The sequence below is a fragment of the Tachysurus fulvidraco genome, chromosome 12 (assembly GCF_022655615.1).
Source record: "Tachysurus fulvidraco isolate hzauxx_2018 chromosome 12, HZAU_PFXX_2.0, whole genome shotgun sequence".
NCBI lineage: Eukaryota > Metazoa > Chordata > Actinopteri > Siluriformes > Bagridae > Tachysurus > Tachysurus fulvidraco.
Window position 1 is genome coordinate 6,787,024 of NC_062529.1, and position 19,414 is coordinate 6,806,437.

The following is a 19,414-nucleotide window of genomic DNA, read 5'->3' on the forward strand; positions in this document are numbered from 1 at the left end:
GCTAACAAAATGTAATAAAAGCCACATAAATGTATATTAATCCAAAAGATCTGATCAGGAAAGGCTGGAATTCTTCGTTCAGAGATGTCTAATGTAGTGAAATGGGAAAGTTGATAGTTTACAGAGTCGTGTAGTTAGCAGTAGAATGTAAAGAGTTAGTATTGTGCTGTGAGGAATCAGAACATAAATGCAATATTTGTGATTCGTGTTTGCCTTCTTAGGCTCATTGCTGTGGAAGGTGGAACAGAAGACTATGACAGCCTATGCCTGTGGAAAAGTGACTATCAAGGGGAAAAGGCACTGGTACAAAGCCCTAGATGAGACTTCCTTTGTGGCGTTGAGTGATGACACAGCCTGGATCATACGCACCAGCGGAGACCTTTATCTCCAGACAGGTGAGATGAATTGGATGTACTTCAGTAGGATCTTGTGACTAAAAGTGTGTGTGTGTGTGTGTGTGTGTGTGTGTGTGTGTGTGTGTGTGTGTGTGTGTGTGTGTGTGTGTGTGTGTGTGTAAATTCGGAGTCATGGACAGCAATTAAGTGTCGCATAATCTTTTTTGTAAACCTGTAGTAAGTGGGATGCTCCATACTGAATCAGACAGAGTCGCATCAGAAATTGTAAGTAAATTGTAATTGAATGTAACAGATTAGATCTATGTAAAATTTGTATATAATACTATGATGCTCTATATCATGATTTTAGAGATGTGCATCAGGACTGAGATTTGCATGTGCGTGTGTGTAAAGTGTTGATAGTGCTAACAAAGGTACGTCTCATCTCTCATATGGGACCAGGTCAAATTTAACTGATGACTCAGTCTCCATACACCTAGTTAATTTGGAAGTTTTTGGTGTGTAAAAAAAAAAAACAATTAAGCCAAGATGAATCATGACAGAGCTTTTTCCATGATTAATATGATTTAGCAACCAACAAATTGGAAAACAAACCTGCAGGCAGTAATTCAGTTCACTTCAGTTCATGGTTATTTGTATAGCGCATTTTACATTCGACATTGTCTCAAAGCAGCTTTACAGAACATAAACATAGAACAAAAGGTTATTAAAAACATTAATGTGATACAAAATTCAAGATTGATATTAGATATATTTACGTGTGTTTGTATTTAGCCCCAATGAGCAAGTCTGAGGTGACTCAGGCAGCATTGGCAAGGAAAAACTCCCTTTAATGGTAAAGGAAGAAACCTTGAGAGGAACCAGACTCAAAGAGGAACCTCATCCTCATATGGGTGACACTGCAGGGTGTGATTATAAATATACAATCTGACAAATGATGTATTGATGCAAAAGACCACATGGAGTTGGCATTTCCTCTTTAGTATAGCAGAGTCCAACTGGAGCTGGTAAGTCTCTAGATGCCTCAGGATTCTCACAGAGTCGGCCTCATCTCGGTGAAGGTCCAAAAACTTCATCGCACGGAAAACAATCGGAGCTGGTACAATTTCTGGATACCTCGGGATGGGTGGAAAGAGAAGAAGCAGTGTTTTTTATAATATTACCAAGCACTAGATGATTTTGTGCATTTGGTCTGATGTAATAGAGTACAATGGGGGGAAAAAACAGTTATTCCTGCAGCTACTTTGAGGTTGTTGTAGGTTTCTTGGTAGCCTCCCTGGTTTTCTCCCGTGGCTGATGATGGCATGATGACCTTCATGTTATCCCATGGTACATTTTAATGTATACTCCTGATCAGAGATCCTATACATGCTTCGTAAGCTCTTTGTGTCCCATGGCTTCCATACAGTTCAATCCCTTTTGAATGGGATTGGTTTATTCTGAGATACGCTCAGATCACATGCTCCCTTACATGAGGATGCGCACACATGCGCAAAAAGGTTATTGTAATGTTTTTTGTTTATTTATTTTAAGGGTTTTTTTTGTCCTATAAGATTACTTAACACACTTTATTTTCCTATGGAATTTTGGTGGTTTATCAAATTAGACGGTGGAACGAGACCGCACAATTTTTTCCTGCACATTTAACAAGAGAAGAAATTTTATTGTGTGCACGACTGTTCCAATACTTTTGCCTATCCCGACTTTTTTTGTATTTGCAGTCACATTTACATTTAGACTACAATTTTCCAGGATGTGAAGTCTTTTTATCTCCCTGGCACTCCATGTATTTCATAGTGCTTTAATAGTTGACCATTAGATGGCGTTACATGACTTCTTTCAACCAAATCCACTGCACTGCAGAGTCTAGTGAAACCTTTCTTTCACAAATCGAAACACTTTTTATGCAGTTGGATTATTGTGAAAGCAAGAATAGTCTGTTTTGCGATTGCAACACATGCTCTTGTAGTTTCTGGGGCTCGGTGTAAGTGTTGTGGCAGTGTGTTTTACATAACTATGCAGTGTGTAATCAAGCACAGCAGTTCTCAGCACGGTCGTGCCAGCTGTCTCGTAGCTCTCTGTATGGAAATCCCCAGCAGTAGTTTTCTACTCTGGCCTCCAACTCCAACCACATTGTTCCTGTGAACACGCTGACACGCTGACAGAATATTATCTCATTCTCCTAAATTTCCACATCATAACTTTTGTGACTTTCATTTGCAAAAAAAAACCAGCTCTTATTATATTCTTAGATCATGAAGTGCTTGAAATTGAAAGCAGAATCTGACAGTGTATCTTTCTTTACAACACCCTGTTAGTGTAGATCACTCAGCCGGTCCTGCTTTTCTTAACCGGCGAGAACCTTCAGGTTTTATTGTTTTATATGTTATTACATTTTGCCTTATTGCAGTAACTTATCGATATGAAGATAAGAGACCAAAAAGTGAGTAATAGCATGATAAATCGTTAGTCAATGATCTTTTCCCGGTGGATATGTTACAAAGAAAGAGAGAGATAAACACCACGAGGCTTAGATACAGCCGATTATAGAATTTGGGCCACCATTTCACTGAAATCTGTATCTTACACGCTAAACCGGATAGCTTATCAAGAGGATCTTAAACTGTTCTACACGTTCACCTGTGGAAAGGCTATTTTCTAGAGAACGTTAATAGGAAACCGCTTCTTTTGAGATTTTGCCAATTCCTCAGCATTCGAAAGAATGATATTTCGATGCTATGTAAGTCATTCCTGAATAAGTCGCTACAGACAGGACTTGCAGAACATAAGAATAACTTGACTTCCTGCCGTTACAGTAGTGTGATCGGTTATTGACTCTTTTAGTCAAATGAATCGGGGCCACCATCATCATAATACGGAACAGGGTATTTAAATGAATACATATGTATAAAGGGTGAAAATAAAGGGTAAAAAAAAGTGAAATTGAAAGGCAATGAAATTGAGTCAACAGAAACTGAGCAATACTATAGATGCTTAACGGGGTGTGTGTGTGTGTGTGTGTGTGTGTGTGTGTGTGTGTGTGTGTGTGTGTGTGTGTGTGTGTGTGTGTGTGTGTGTGTCTCAGGGCTGAGCATGGACCGGCCGTGTGCACGCTCGGTGAAGGTGGACTGCCCGTGTCCCATGGCACAGATAGCAGCACGGGGCAGTGTGGTGTGGGCACTAAGCGAGCAGAGGGTTCTTTTCTACAGAGAGGGACTCAGCAGCTACTGTGCAGAGGGTGAACAATGGAAATACGACAAAGTCAGGTACACTCACACCTCTCCAGACCTTCATCATACTTTAGGGCTGTCATAATCTGGTATAGAGAGCAGCTGATATAATCTAGTGTTAATAATGCCTAATGACTGCTGTTCTAACTTGCCAATTATGCCTTTCTTGCAGTAAAATGGACAGACTTCGATAAGCAGGTTCGAACTAGTGATATGTTTAGTATCTGCATTCTGACTTTAGTTTGGGAGAATGTAGCATTCTATCATTTGTTTATGAAGATGACACGGCTCTGATTACACCGTTATCATAGTTCAGAGCGTACATAGCTGACGGTCTCTTGTAGCTTTCCAAATAACAGCTGACTGGACTTTGATTTTGTCTTGTCAATACAGTTCTTACTAGTTTAGGTTTGCATGTAAAATTTACCCTACACTATTTAGCCAATCCAAATGTCCTTTCCTTTATAGACATAAAATAGAGCTGTTACGCCCTTTGCTCTTATAGCAGTTTCCACTTTTTAACACGGGGATTTGAGTCTTCTCAGCCACGAGAGCATTAGCGCGGTCAGTCACTGAAGTTCAAAGTAAGGAGGTCTGGGATGCAGCTGCTTTTCCAGTTCATTCCAGAGGTGTTTACTGGTTGAGGCCAGGGCTTTGTGTAGGCTACTAGAGTTCTTCCAATCCAACCCTGGAAAATCTTGTCTTTATAGACCTCGCTTTGTCTTGCTGGAACATGTCTGTGACCCTCATGAAAGGAGATCCTGTAAGGGGACAGCTCTTCCAACAGTTTAGAGAATATTGGTGTCTAGATCAGGTGTCTACAAGCTTTTGGACATATAGTGTCCAGAAAGACGAATTTGACAAGAGAGTAACACAAAGAGTTTATGTCTGACCAGTAAAAAAAAAACAACTAAATCATTCCAGTTAGCATGTAATCTGCATATGTGGTTATGTGTGTGCAGTGAGAGTCAACATCTGGAGCCCATCTGCATTGCCCTGGGTGAGAACAATACAGTTTGGGCACTAGACACCACTGGAAGCCTTTGGTTCAGAACTGGGGTCACGGCTAAGAAACCCCAGGGTGAAGACGAACACTGGTGGCAGGTACAACAAACATTTAAGTCTACCACCAACAACCAATGTTATAAAAATGAATGGCAGTTGTTTACAATGCTGATTGCACCAAGAGGACTTGTGATCCATTCCTGTGCAACTCTGACCACATAGTGTGTTGGAGAATAAAAATTATTCTGATTGTTCTGATTCATAAATAAATTTAAACTAGATTTTCTTAAGCAAATGGCATTTGACATAAGTTCTTGATATTTTCCTTGACTATCTATCCTGGTGATATTTCAAACTCTGCATTTACTAGCGTACACACCTGGTCTCCTGTATAGGTGAGCATCACAGATTATGTAGTGTTCGAGCAGGGCGGCCTCTTCCAGACACTGATCCAGGCCACTCAGTGTGTCGCCACAGCCACCAAGGCTCCCGTGGAGCGGGTTGCCGAGCGCTTGCGTGTGGCATTCCTTTGGCAGCAGTCTCAGTGCCACCCAAGCCTGGTCAGTGCCAACCGCAGCGGCGTGTGGATCGCCTCAGGTCGCAACGACTTCCACGTGGCCAAGGGCAGCCTTATTGGTGCGATTGTTTTCCATTATTTATATCTGCGCAATATTTAACATATCACATTGTCAGAGCTTTTCTAGGCTCTTTATAGTGTTAGAGTAGAGAACATGAAGAACCCAGTAGGACTGTCTTCTATATTTTAACACCTAAAACATTTTTGACCGCTTCTGCATTTCGAATGTGGCTTCTCTGTGTTTTATGATGCTTTTTCAATGTTCCTTCAGGGACATATTGGAGAACTATTATGCCCAGGGGGCTAGCATCTGCCACTAAGTGGGCATTTGTGTTTTCCTCAGCAGTTCCATGCAAAGACGGTATGTGCATCTTTCCTCCTCTGCCATTGTAGCTGCTGTAGTCAGATGATAAACTGGATAAGCTTTGGACTCTAATGAAGGCTGTCTAAAACCTGGTCTATACCCATTTTTGATTTCAGAATAGTTGACACGCCAATTTCCATTCATTTCGTGTTACTAAACATTTCCCGTGTTGAGTCAACCTGACCTCTAGTGGAAATAAAATATACACTAGAGACAGAGACAGGCTTATCCAGTTTTTATTACTAGTAGTTTTTCCATGTGTTAAATATTTATATAGAATTTATTAGTATTTGCCCGTATTGCCTATAAATTACTTGAATTTGAATCAAACACTTGCTGTAGCCTTGACAGAACTGGTGTAACAGTAAGGATTGTTGGGTCTTTTTGTGACTGTGCACACTTTCTCAATTCAAACCATCCTTTTTCAGTGGGATTCAGGTCAGGGTTTAGTGATGGCTACTCAAATCCTTTCACTTTGTTTGTCCTTTTAAGACAGAGAGACAGGGTCCTTTGACCCACTGGAATACCGATTTAGTGAATTAAACAGAATTGAAAATTTGTTCTGATGTGAAAAAGAAAGCTACGGTAACATGAAATGTATTCTGTCTCAAAAAACATTTTATTTAATGACTACAATCAATTATCTTAGTAAAGTGCAAGCAGAACAGGTTTAATGCTCCTTGGCATACATTACACAATTCTGTATTCTACCTGGAGCTGTAGTGCAGGGATAAGCACCACGGTTTTAAACCTCACCTAGGTTTCATTTAGATGAGATCTGGGTTACTATGAAGGCAATAACTTGTTTTAGCCTTCATTTACCGCATATGCTCATCAAACATTCAGTGAGTCCTCATACCTTGTGGATGAGCCATTATAGTCCTGCAAGAGACCACTAACATCAGAATAATAATAGAAAGGTTTCCTTGCAGGATAAATGTGATCAATCAGAATAAGTTATGAATGTAAGGTTTTGCTTCAACTATTTCTGCTGTGATTAAAAGTGGACCTAAACCATGCCAGTCAAATGTCCTTACAGCATAATAGAACTAATAGAACTTTCCTTTAATTAGTCATTTGATTGCATATTTTGTTGTATATCTTATCTCTGTAGGGAGTTTTCTTTGGTTGGGTCAGAGCAGGAAGGACTTGTTTTGCATTTGGGACCAGGACCTGCAGATGCGTCCTCTCACTGTCCAACTGCCTGCAGACGTGGAGATCGTGCAGCTGTCAGCCTGCAGAGACGCTCTGTGGGGTCTGGACCAGCACGGCCGTGTCCACATTCGTACGCTCACAGCCAACTGCCCCACCGGCCTCCACTGGACACCTCTAGACCTCAGCCAGCTCGGTATGCATACTCGCACACCCCCATAAGAGAGTAGCGTCAGTGGATCACGCGCAGGACAAATTTAGACTAATGGAATGCTAAACAACAATGTCTTAAAAGACAAGTGTCATAAAAGCTTTGCTGGTTCAATCAGTTTTTGACTTCTTGTCAAGACATCAACATTAATGGCATAACTGAATCAGCCTGGAAATAGCTACTTGGATTGTATTAGAGACAGTTACTACGGTAACTACGGTTTAGAAACTATTCAACAATGAATGATTAAATGAATGAGTTTTTTTTTTTGTTTGTTTGTTTGTTTTTTTTATTGTATTTGGCACTCAAATGCTTTAGGAATGTGATGAGGTTTAAAACATGTTTCTTCATTTAGTAGGCATATTCAATTGCACTTAGAGCTGCCTACGTTTTAAAGACATATCACATCTGTTAGCCCATCCTTCAGCTTGTGTAGTAAATGAACTGAAGCTGTAGTGGTGCTTAACAGTCTGGGAATGGACCGTCAACACTCACTCCCAGGTATCCAGCATGTTGTAACACATTGTCTGGGTTGGCCCTTTGTAGTGTCCTTTAGACATGGATGTTTGTGACGAGGCGATCCACATGGAACCTTCCTTTCCGCATGGACCTCCGGATTCGAGCCTGTCTAAGGTCGAGTGTGGACCACAGTGTACAGCTAGCCTGCTATTCTGTCATTATTTTTAAAAAAAAACAGCTTCTTCAGAACTTTTTATTGTATTGCATTTTGTTTTTATGTTTTTGTTTAGTTGCAGAGTGAGTACTTTTTCTGATTTTCTCATTGCGCAGCGGTAGGTGGGATTCCACGTCACCGAAGTGCTCAGACAGCGAGTGCCGGTTTCATATATCAAGAGCACCTGCTGTTGAGAGATGTGTTTATATTTTTGCCTGCGGGATATATTAGTGTTACGCAAGAAGCACCTGCTCATATAAAGTGTCAGGGTTCAAGGCTGAGAAAGAGCCAGCAGTTCTGCTGGTGCTGAACTTCTGAATATTGGATTAACACACCACCGTTTTCTCCAAAACTATTGGAACGGCGAGGTCAATTCATTTGACTTTACTGTAGACTGAAGACGCTTGGGTTTGTGATCAAAATATGAAATGCGAATATAGCACTTATATATATATATATATATATATATATATATATATATATATATATATATATATATATATATATATATATATCAGTCCACCCAAATATTGAAGAGTATGACTGATGTTTTTCTTCTTAGAATGATTCTTTAAACAATAAATAGCCAAAAGCCAACGAATTGACATCGATGTTACAACAGCTTTGGCTACAACTCAAAAGAATGCACTATAGGTTATTTGATCGTCATGCTTGGTAACAGAAACACATTCAGGTTGTGATCACGCTGAGATGACACCTCAGCCCAGTAACTTCGGTCTTTTCCGCAAAAGGGCCGGCATGACTGCAGGTTTTCATTACAGCTAAACTGGAGGCAAACTTGGTAGTTAGAGACTAAGGTGAACTGATAAATAAGTGAAATCAGGTGGTGCTCCTGTTTTAATGGAATGAAATCCTGCAGCCTCACTGGCCTTTTGTGGACATGATTGACTTAAACTGATCATGCATTTACAGATATATCTGCATTACTGGATAAAATGTTACATATGGTAAATTGACGATGTCTTAGATTAGTGTGTGTGTGTGAGTGTAAGAATAATCCTGGATCAGTTGTGTCTGTTTATTCTGCTGATGTCAACAGATTTCACTTTAAAATAACACGGAACACAAGCGATACATGACGAATAGGCTTACACGAAAGGTTTTGTTATCGCAGTCACGTAGATTTGAATGAAACTTTCTGTAGACTCACAGTGCACTTAAAATTCGATTTTGCATCAGTTTACCCAGTTTTACCCCAGGTTAAGAACAGCCTGCAGTATGTTGGGTTTTTACAGGCTGTGTGCGTGTTTCTCTGTGTTGTGCTATGAAAATGGCGGGGGTGCAAATAGACAGTCATGTGACGGAGGCTGCTACAGCTTTGCCTGTTTTGGATGTGGATGTGTAGCAGGGTGAAAGATGAGCTCGGCTCAGCTTGAGGGCGCAGGCACAATTTTAGACTGCAGAAGATTTTATACCACACAGAGTTTCCTGTTCTTTAAAAATACAGTACAGTCCAAAGATCCGAGTCCACTATCTCGTCATATTTTATTACGTTTTTATAAAACAGCTTGAGTAGCAGTTTTATTCTGATTCAAGGACAAAAAGATTATTAATTAAGTTTGTTTTTAATTATTTGGATTACTTTCTCATAGCAAAATTAAAACGTTCGAATAGCTCGATGACAATCTGTACTTTATTTGTGGCACTCTGTATTTTATGTCAATGGAAATAGTTATTAATGTTCGTGTAGATTTTAGGATTTATTGTGGCTATAATACATATAGATGAAATGACCATAAACTATCCCTTAAGTGCATTAGCCTTGTCCGATTCATGATTATGAATCACTGAGCTGTCGACCTCAATCCTAGTTATTCCATCTAACATAATCGTATGTCATAAATCACTTTAATTCTTGCTATGAGTTCATCTATGAGAGGACAGAATCCACTTGTGCTGAAATGACAAACGTATATTAACCCATTCTCCCCACAGCTAAGCAGAAGTGTGCTTGAAAAGAAAAACTTTTAAAGGTCACTACGATTACATGCTTTCTGCTTATTCATGAAGTATTTGTTCCCAACACCAGCTGAACTCCATTACTGCTATTGATCCAGTAGATAGCATTTATGTCCAGGTTTGCTTTAATTCTGTCAAACATGCCATAGACTTTTAAGCCTTAGATCAGAATGTGATGACGCTGTAGGTTCAGGGATATTGTTAGCCCCTCACACCGAGCATTATAATCAAAACAATTCCGGTACTAGATCTGCAAGCCAGGAACAAACAGACAAGAGACTCGATCTTGCTTTGGATTGTAGTGACGTAGGCCTACATATCATCATATTCCAGTATGACGAGTCTTTAATCTTTTTCTGATTAAGAGTCACACAAACGAGGCCATCGAGATTAGCGTTCTATTCAGATCAAGAGTTTTAACTGCTCCGAGTTTTATGAGTCTTCCTGCTATTATGAAATGTGTTTGGGCTGCAGTCGTAAGCTCTTAAATGAAGATTCAAAGGTGAAAATTTAAGAATAATCCATAATGACAAACAGGTTTGGCAACAAGAAATGTATGAGTTTAATAATTATTCAGACCCTTTACTTTGTAGAACCACCTTTGGTAGTACTTACAGTTTCTTGGGTAAATCTTTACAAGCTTTGCCTATCTGGATCTGACCTGTTTCTTCCAGATTTTAGATCAGTCAGATTGGATAAGGAGTAGCTGTGAACTTCAGGTCTCTTCACAGATCTTCTGTTGGGTTCAAAGAGCTAAATTATCGAGTCAGTATTTAGAATCAAGGGCTGTTGTACCATGCAAAATAAACATATGAGATCCTGCACATATTACTGTCGCTTACAGGACACGTGAGGCTTCTGAGCTTTTCCTGTGGCAGTCAGAATGTCTGGGCATGTGACTCCAACGGTATGGTGTATTTCCGAGTAGGAACACAACCACTAAACCCCAGCATGATGCTCCCAGCCTGGATCTGCATCGAACCACCTGAGCAGGTAAACAGGCCAGTCTGACTTTGCATAAGCATCATAAGCCAATTGGCCATGCCTGTTTTTGGCTGTTTTTGAAAGTCTGATTTCGGTCTAACACAGTTGTGTTGTATATATTTTCTTTTTTTTCTGGGAGCAGCCTGTGGGTGTGCACTTAGTACGTGTTCAGACCAGTCCTAACGACCGCATGCTGTGGGCTCTGGACAGCCGCTGTAACGTACACGTGCGCACTGGCATTACAGAGGAGATGCCAGTTGGGACGGCCTGGGAGCACATTCCAGGTACATTATACTTTTCTTTTCTCACTCGTTTTCTTTCTGGTTTGTGGTCACAGTTCACACTGGGTTGCTAGAATCGGGTGACAGATCATACATTTACTAGTTTGTCCACAAGGCAACTGTAGTTAGAGCAGGAAGAGGGGTTACATCAGCATGAAGCACATTTCCAACAATTAAACAGCTATACATGAAAAGAAAACTTTATTTTATGTGTACTCAGAGAATTTACCTTCTGTTTTTTTTTTTTTTTTGGCGCATGTCTCTGTGTCTGGGAGATTTTCATTACAGAATGCTTGAATGTTTGTAGGATTTATGTCGAATTGTCACTAACTAGAAGGTGAACTGATTATATTTTAGTCTTATATCAGTGTCTAAGTTGTTCTTCAGTAGTATTCTTCCTGTTTGTCATTCAGAAATTCACATTTGTGTTCAGAAGCTCAAGGCCTATTTTTGGCCATGGAGTTCTATTTGTTTTTTGACCTAGCTGTTGAACCTGGACAGAAAATGTATTGTTCTATGTGCCACATTAGATTTTGTTTATTTCAACAGATATTACTAAATAGGCTTCTGTGCTGTTATCTATACCAGTATCGCTAAAACTATTTCAGGTTTTCTTATCACGGTATGTCATAAGTAGGCATTTTCTAATCTGCAATTTTAAGTACGATCCACGTCCGAACGGTTGTTAGAGTTATTGTACAACATTTATTTTCATTCGCACAACTGTCATATAAATGACATCATGGTTTGTGCCAGTGGAAGCACAACTGCAGTAAAAGTGCCTACTGTTTCGAACTGTTTCATGGTATGAAATGAAGCCGGCTAAAAACACACTCTGCAAGCAACGGCAGTGTTTCGTGTGCTGACAGCAGCAGTGGTGCTTTCAACACACCTGATATTAAAAACCATCTAAAAAGAAAACATTTGAAGCAATGCATGTTCACACAGGTCACTCAGGAAAATGTTATCGAGAGAGCAAGAGACACTTTCCTCAAAACAGTGACAAGGAAAGAAGAAATACAGTGAGGTTGGTTGAATTTATTAGCTCTGGATGACCTGCTAATGCTAATCGTCTTTCTGGATTTTTTCAGAGACGTACCAGAGTCTTTGTGAGCAGCTGCTAGACGTGCACGTGGTAGAACAAATCTTTGGCCATTTTGACCACTCAGAACAGTCAGAACTGTGGATATTGAGCTTTTTTATGAAATCGTCACTCAAACTGTTGTATCCGTTAGGTTGAATAGCTCATATTATATAGTTCAGGGAGGTCTGGGGTAAAAACAGCCTCTGGGTGTGCATGATGCTGACCATCATCTTCCAACTGCTCTACAAACCAGTGGGCAATAATAGAGAAGGCAGTCGAGGTTTTAGCTCCTGAGAAGAACAGGGTGGTGAGAGCTGAGTCTGTAACTGCAGCTGATGTGATCAGTGCCTGCTGTAACAGTCCTTAGGTTTCTGATCCATTCAGTGAAAATCACTCATCGAGGAGGAGCGGAAATATGTATTAAAAAAGGGAGCTCGTGATCGGCGGATACTTCCTAATAAACAACTCAAATGGGACAAAAATACTGGACCGCCTACTGGACACGCCTCTAGTGCATGTCCATTGTCTCACCTGTATTTGCCAGCATCGGCATTAGCCGCATTAAAGGTGGCTGGTCTTGTTATATTTACAGTGTGTAATGTGGCGTCTCTGTTCTGCAGGGCTTCAGGCTAGTCAGTTAGTGCTGAGCACAAGAACTGCATGGGTGCGCTGTCCTAATGGTGAGATGGCTCGACGATACGGGATCTCGGAAAAGAACCCAGCTGGAGACTACTGGAAGAAGGTGCCAGGCTTGGTCAACTGGCTGGCAGGTGAGCGTTTAAAAGGTTAATCAGGCAAAGATTCTGTAAAGGCTCACGATATAATGCTGACCAGACCAGATCCAGTAGGAACTTGTTGATATATATATATATATATATATATATATATATATATATATATATATATATATATATATATATATATATATACGTGTATATATATATGTATATATACACGTATATATATATACATATATACGTATATATATGTATATATATATATATATATATATACGTATATATATATATATATATATATATATATATATATATATATATTTTTTTTTTTTTTTATTTTTTTTTTTTTTTTTCTTGAATAAATGTTGATGTAAAAAAAAAAAAAAAACTTTGTTCAATACTTTGGAGATTCACATTTGGTTGCATTGTGGGATATGTCTCCATCAGCTATGTACATCTGGATCCTGGTATTTTTGCCCATGTGCGCCAAGGCCAATACGATCATCATACGATCATAGCTTTTTTTTTCCTACATTCCCTAAATCTCCAGCATGGGTTTTCATATAGCTTTTTGTCAATAAGGGCTTCTTGTCACTACTGTGTCTATGGAGTGTACAGACTATAGATGATCTCTCCAGCTTCTTAAGATTCCCCTCTAGCCTCTTGGATGCTTCTTTGACTGATCTGCTTCCACCAAAAGTAAATTAGTATTTTTTTTTTTTATAACACGTGTGGAATCATTTTACAAACTGTATTTTGATCCAGTACATGATCAAAACACGAGGAACTGGCAGCATTCGAGCCGAAATGAAAAGTAGTCTACTTTTGTTTTAGAGTTACAGAAATGTCTGTAGAGTGGACTGAAACTTTAAACCACTTTTCTACACAAGGCTCAATCAAACATCTCTTTGTTGCAGTGACTCCCATGGATGAGCTCTGGGCCGTTACTCCAACCGGTTCATTGACACAGCGCCTCACCAAGGCCCTGCCACACAGCACTGGCAAAAATCACGCCAACACAGGCTCCCTCAGTGGGGAAGAACTCGAAGAGGAGTGGGAGGTGATTTAGACAGCGGTGTTATGTAGATTTTGCTGGTGATCACTTTTTTTAATTTTATTTGGGGCGTGGGGTGGGGTGGGGGGGTTACTGTTCTTAACCTGTGTACAGAAGAGTGTCTTTACAGAGTGTACAGAATTTTTGATGGATACGTTTTGAAGGGAAATCTCAAAAATATGTTTAATTATCTTGTTTTAACCATGCACTATTTAACTTTTTACCCAAACTACGAAGATCCGTTACAATTTGTGTTTTAATATGAAACGGTCCAAACAGTCCCACAATGCACACGATGAGCCGCTCTTTTCACAAGTAAGTCAGAGAATGATTACAAACTCAAGATCAGCCACTTGGAGGTAAAGGGGAAAAAAATCTAAATCAGAACTATATAATGCTAAACATTTGACGAAAATGGATTGTGGTCCACAGACAGAAATGCGAAAGGGACAGAGACTAAAGCCTGATCTTGACTTTAAGTAAATATGTGAAGGGATTGGTCATAAAGAGCATTAATCGAATGCTCAAGACGAGCGAAATCACGTTAATGGTCTCTGCAGACCAAGATAGTGATGATTAAAAAAAAAAAAAAAGGTGTACAAGCTAATTCTTAACTTATAAAACGTACAAACGTATGTTTGCTAACCTACATGTGTGGTGTATAACATCTATTAATATTAACTTGCTTCGTGGCAACAGAACACAGCTTTAAACCAGAAAATGCCATTCTGGATTTTGTGAATTTGATAAATTTCTGTGGCTGATTAAGCGAAACGGACATTAGATTAAACGGTTCGGTCTGTAATCAGATTCTGGCTGTCAGAATGTCCACAATGCTGCTGTGCCACAGTCTAAAACGTGATCATTTTCTCCCTTTCCACATTCTGGAACGGCCAGATTTTACATCGCAGTTAAGATACACTTAGAAGAGAAACAGTTCAGGAACGTCTGTAGTTTTCAGAATATACCATGTAAAGTAAGAAGTATCAAAATTTCACCGTGTGACGAGGAAAAACACCCAGGCCACCACACACAATTTGAAGCAACCAGAGATTCGTCCCTGATGCTTAACAAACCGAATTATCTATTTAAATATGTTTACAGTAACAGTATGTTGAACTTAACACTTGCTACAGTGTCCTTGTACAGCCAAAAAACATAATGTGGCTAAACATTGTGAAGCATGAAGCTGACACAGAACTAAAATCATTGGGACCAAAAGTGCTTAGTACTGCATTTGGAATTCCATACTGATAATTATAATCTAATAAAACTTTTCAGTTTCCCAATTTTTAACCAGTGTAGATTGTGAGAACCTCAAATAAATGATACTGAGCATTAAGGTCTAATCACGTCATCATCAACAAAAGAGCAAATAAAATGGAACTATTTTGCTAATATATATCAGTCTTTGCTTTGACACAGAACTCAACCGGGAATGTATGTAAAAGAAAATGCTCAAACTTCGTAATAGCTAATGAAAGCTGATACCAGGATTCATTTCATACACTCAGGCACAAGGCATGCTTAATGCTTAGTTATTCACATGCTGTTTGCCGGTTCAGATCAGCTGCATGCATGAATGATCAGAAGTTGGAAAAGGAGATAAAGAGGTGGTTTGTTGTTGTTTTTTTTCTTCATTGCTGTAATCTTGGTTATCTTGGTTATTAGTAGACTGGTTCTTGTTAACGTGACAGTCTACAGCACTCTTATAAGCCACCTCAGTGTATTTGCTGTATTTGCTCTTTCCATGTACCTTCATTTAGAGAATGCACTTTATTAACAAATAAATATGTGTATCAGGTGTATTATAATTTAATACGAGACGTATATAATGGTACTGTCTTTTTTGTAACTCATCTTGTGATTTGTCTGTACATTTTTCTGTAACACAGACGGCTCAAAAATATTATGCAATGAAATGAATTATGGTACGTACGTATATCAACATCGCATCCATAGTGCAGTTGTTTTACTTTTTATCTGTGATAATTTGCCTTTAATTTAGAGCCCTCTGGGACACCGGTGTCCTCTTTTCGTCTCCTCTTCTCCTCTGACCACAATGCTGTTGGTGAAAATGAAACGGGAAAAACTAGCACTCATTATAGAGCACTGATGTTACGCGTATGGTATATTATCACTAATTCCATTAACCATGCTTTTACTGCTGCTGTCATCACTTTATGCTGTCTATATGAACTTCGAGAATTAAAACAAACAAAAATGTTTACCAAAAATGCCTAAGCCTGATTATGATTTAGCACAGGACAATCACATACGAAGTAAGTGTGTGTGTGTGTGTGTGTGTGTGTGTGTGTGTGTGTGTGTGTGTGTGTGTGTGTGTGTGTGTGTGTGTGAGTAAACTTCACAGTATAAACAAGGGGTTTAAGAAATGCACTGAGAATTTTCACAAAAATATCACTTTTTAAAAAATGTATATTTTAAACAGTTACAAAGCGTCATTCTATGTTACAACATCCACATATTTACAGTGCAGTATTCAGTGTAGTGTAGCAGCTCTAAATGGTAGTAAGTACTCGATCAACCAGCAGAAATAACAGGGAACATCTCGCCATAACTTGAAGCTTTCGACACTTTTTACACACTTTTTTCTTATAAGGGGTCATTTTATGAGTCAGTCCGAGCTCGTACGTTATTGCGTTAAAACTGGTGCAATCTGAAATCGGGTGGTCTGAGGAAGTCGGGCAGGGACTTGAGCTGTTCATCAGGGACGGATCGTGTTACGTTACGCATGCATTGGACAAAGAGCGATGGTGGACATTGACCGGAGAGCCACTGGACCGCCTGCACGCCGATGAGGCGGCTCCACAGTGCCGGGTTCTCGCGCAGCTCTGTGCGCATGCGGAAGCGTAAAGCGGGCATGAACAGCACCAGGTATCCGAGGCACACGCGCTTCGTACGCATGTCCGTGTCACTTTGGCTGATTTGTTGCAGCAGGCAGTCCAGAGGTGTGTCTCCGGCACGATCGGTGACGTACGGACACGCGCCGTGACCCAACAGCAGCAGCAGACACTCGGGGCGCGCCAGGTCACACGCCAGGTGTAGCGCCGTTTTACCGCCCTCTGCGTGCGCGCACCCGCGGTGATTCAAAAGCAGCTTTTTTGTGCCTTCGTCTGCGAAATCCTTGAGGGTGTCCATCATCATTTTGAGGATGTTTTTGCGGTTGTAGCGCACGGCTACGGCGACGTGTGGCGTGGAAGAGTGCGCGCAGCAGCGGAAGCTCGCGCTCGGCATGGCCAGCGCGTGCACGGCAAAGCGTTGGAGTAGGTGGCGCGCGTACTGCTGGTGGTCGTGGACGAGCGCATAGAGAAGCGCTTCGGATGGCGAGAAAGCGCATGCGCGACCTTCGTCTTCCCAGTGAAACGCTTCGGTGGTGCGAATGTCCTCCAGCAGCCACACCGGCAGTAAATCCCGCACGGCCCGATAGTAAGCTAGCGAGGTTCGCTGGCACTGTTTCTCAGATTTATAATCTGCCCGGCGCTCGTACATCCCCACATCCAAAGGCATCTGTTCTACCCTCGGGTTTGGTTTTGTTGTTGTTTTTGCACTCTACTTTGAATAAAGTTGTTCTGGTGTTTTTGTTGGTTTGACTTTGAGGTCAAGGTGCAACACTGAAACATCTGCAGACTTACTGGAGGTAGTTTATAGCTGTTATTGTGACTAATCCTGCACAGCGTTAAGACTTAAACAGTTACAGCCACAAGGACAGATCAGTAAAGTCAATAATCCATGTGAGTATGAACCAAGAACCGAGAACTTGTTTACTGATGATGTTACTTTCGTCCGCCGTCAAAGCCCGTTTCTACACCATCCAGCTCTTTTTATAATGCAGTACATCTGGCACGCCCCCCTCCCCCTCCCCCTCCCCCCTCAACACACACACACACACACACACACACACACCGTGTCTCGAGCGCACGTGTTTCATTGGCCACGAATGTTAGCATGCAGATGTGACGTCAACAAGCTGTGAACGACCTGTAAAACTTTCCATGTAGAGAAGAGCAGTATGCTCGCTTACTAATGCATGGGAACAGCAGGGCGTGGCACAAATCCTGGGGCTTTGCACGAGAACTTCGATTTTAGAGGAAACGAAACCTTCTCAGTCCTCGACTTCTAATAATCACACTACATTTCACATCGAATCCTTCCCTGTTTAACCATCCATGAATATTGCAATGAAAGTATTATAGCCCCCAAAGCCCTTTATTCAGAGTGCAGATCTCCATCATGATGTGATCAGTGCATTCATGATGAGAAAATAACACATTATACCTACTAACCCTTTCGTGCATCAATTCATATACAACATTTCTAGCTCCTCAGATGTGTTTTACTTACTGAAAATTGAATATAATATGACGTAACTTTTTTTTCACATATCACATTATACAGAAAAATGGATTTTCAGAAAACCATTATTCCTAAACAAAATCTTTTCACTGTGTTGGTCTGTATTTCTTACACTTTTTGTGATTAAATTTCATTCCTTTGAACACAAAGCAGCTTTACAGAAATCTGTATGGATTTAGATTAGCAAGGGAAAACACCCAGATGGGTGATTATAAATCATCACCTTCTGTTATTGTATTTCATAGAATTTAGCAACCGATATTAGACAGATTATTGATCACGTTTACATCTTATTTATTTATTTTTTTAATTACTAAACGTAATTGTGGACACTATGTTTCATGAAAAGCGTTCGAGGGAAAAAAGAATACAATACAGTTCTGCAAAATATATAGAACAAGGAACGAGCATGGGAACGCATATATATTATATATTTTCCTGCATTACACATCTAATCTATTCTGAAATATGATTAATAGACACATTGCTTGTTGATGTCCTAACGGAAACACTATTAGATCAGACATTTATTTAATCTGAAAGTTGCACTTGTCCTGGTCTCATAATTGTCCTGAGTAATGGTATGAAGGTCATGGTAAACGTACACATTTCAGCATATTTTAAGGGCAGATTCACCATTTGTGTGTGATGGCCCCTGTTTTTTGCGTATACACTATATGGCCAGATGGCTGTGGACACCTCACCTTCATTATCATCATCATCATCATCACCATCTGTATGTGAGCCTTCGCCTAACTGTGGCCACAGGGTTGTATAGAATGTCTTCTGTAGCATCACAATTTTTCTTCACTGGAACTAATCGGCCTAAACCTGTTCCAGCGTTACAATGCCCCATGCACAAAGCAAGCTCCATGAAGGCATGGGTTACCCAATATGGAGTGAAAGAACTTGAGTTGCCTGCACCTCAATCTAACTAAACACCTTGGAAGGCCGAAAAGCACTCCAGACCTCCTCACTATCAACCTCATTGTGCTGAATTTCATGCTTCTTTATTTAACTTAATGATGGAAGCATTTTCTGAGCATAAGAGCTAAATATATTACCTATAGTTTTATGCTGGACCTAATTTACACTATCAAAATACATGGCAATAACTTCAGGCATTTTCTGATAAAGGTATAGTAATAAACTAGACATAATAAGAAAGTACTTGCTGTATTGTTTTACAAAGACCTATAAATGCTTTCTATGGTAGGACACTTTTATAGCTTTATAATTCACTTTCCCTTTGTTAATAATATTATGATAATATTACTCTCCATATGAGGATTCCTTGTCATAATATTTAGCCCCTATATTCACTCGCTATGCCAGATAGTCTCAAACTTTTA

General features: G+C 40.0%; 2 protein-coding genes across 3 annotated transcripts in view; one reads left to right on the top strand and one right to left on the bottom strand.

Moving 5' to 3' along the window:
- Positions 1-15,925, top strand: part of tecpr2 (tectonin beta-propeller repeat containing 2) — a 34,154-nt gene extending 18,229 nt beyond the window's left edge. For both annotated transcript variants that reach the window (XM_027172346.2, XM_047821287.1), the window contains exons 11-20: positions 222-395; positions 3,442-3,622; positions 4,549-4,690; positions 4,987-5,227; positions 5,440-5,529; positions 6,647-6,880; positions 10,393-10,541; positions 10,675-10,816; positions 12,518-12,667; positions 13,552-15,925. In XM_027172346.2, the coding sequence (XP_027028147.1) occupies positions 222-395; positions 3,442-3,622; positions 4,549-4,690; positions 4,987-5,227; positions 5,440-5,529; positions 6,647-6,880; positions 10,393-10,541; positions 10,675-10,816; positions 12,518-12,667; positions 13,552-13,703 (1,655 nt within the window). In that variant the 3' untranslated portion in view covers positions 13,704-15,925. The remainder of the gene's footprint in view (positions 1-221; positions 396-3,441; positions 3,623-4,548; positions 4,691-4,986; positions 5,228-5,439; positions 5,530-6,646; positions 6,881-10,392; positions 10,542-10,674; positions 10,817-12,517; positions 12,668-13,551) is intronic.
- Positions 15,926-16,106: 181 nt separating this feature from the next.
- ankrd9 (ankyrin repeat domain 9) lies at positions 16,107-17,519 on the bottom strand. The gene has a single exon (XM_027172038.2). It carries the CDS (start codon positions 17,214-17,216, stop codon positions 16,350-16,352), a length of 867 nt encoding a protein of 288 aa, XP_027027839.1. The 5' UTR covers positions 17,217-17,519; the 3' UTR covers positions 16,107-16,349.
- Between the last annotated feature and the right edge of the window lie 1,895 nt (positions 17,520-19,414).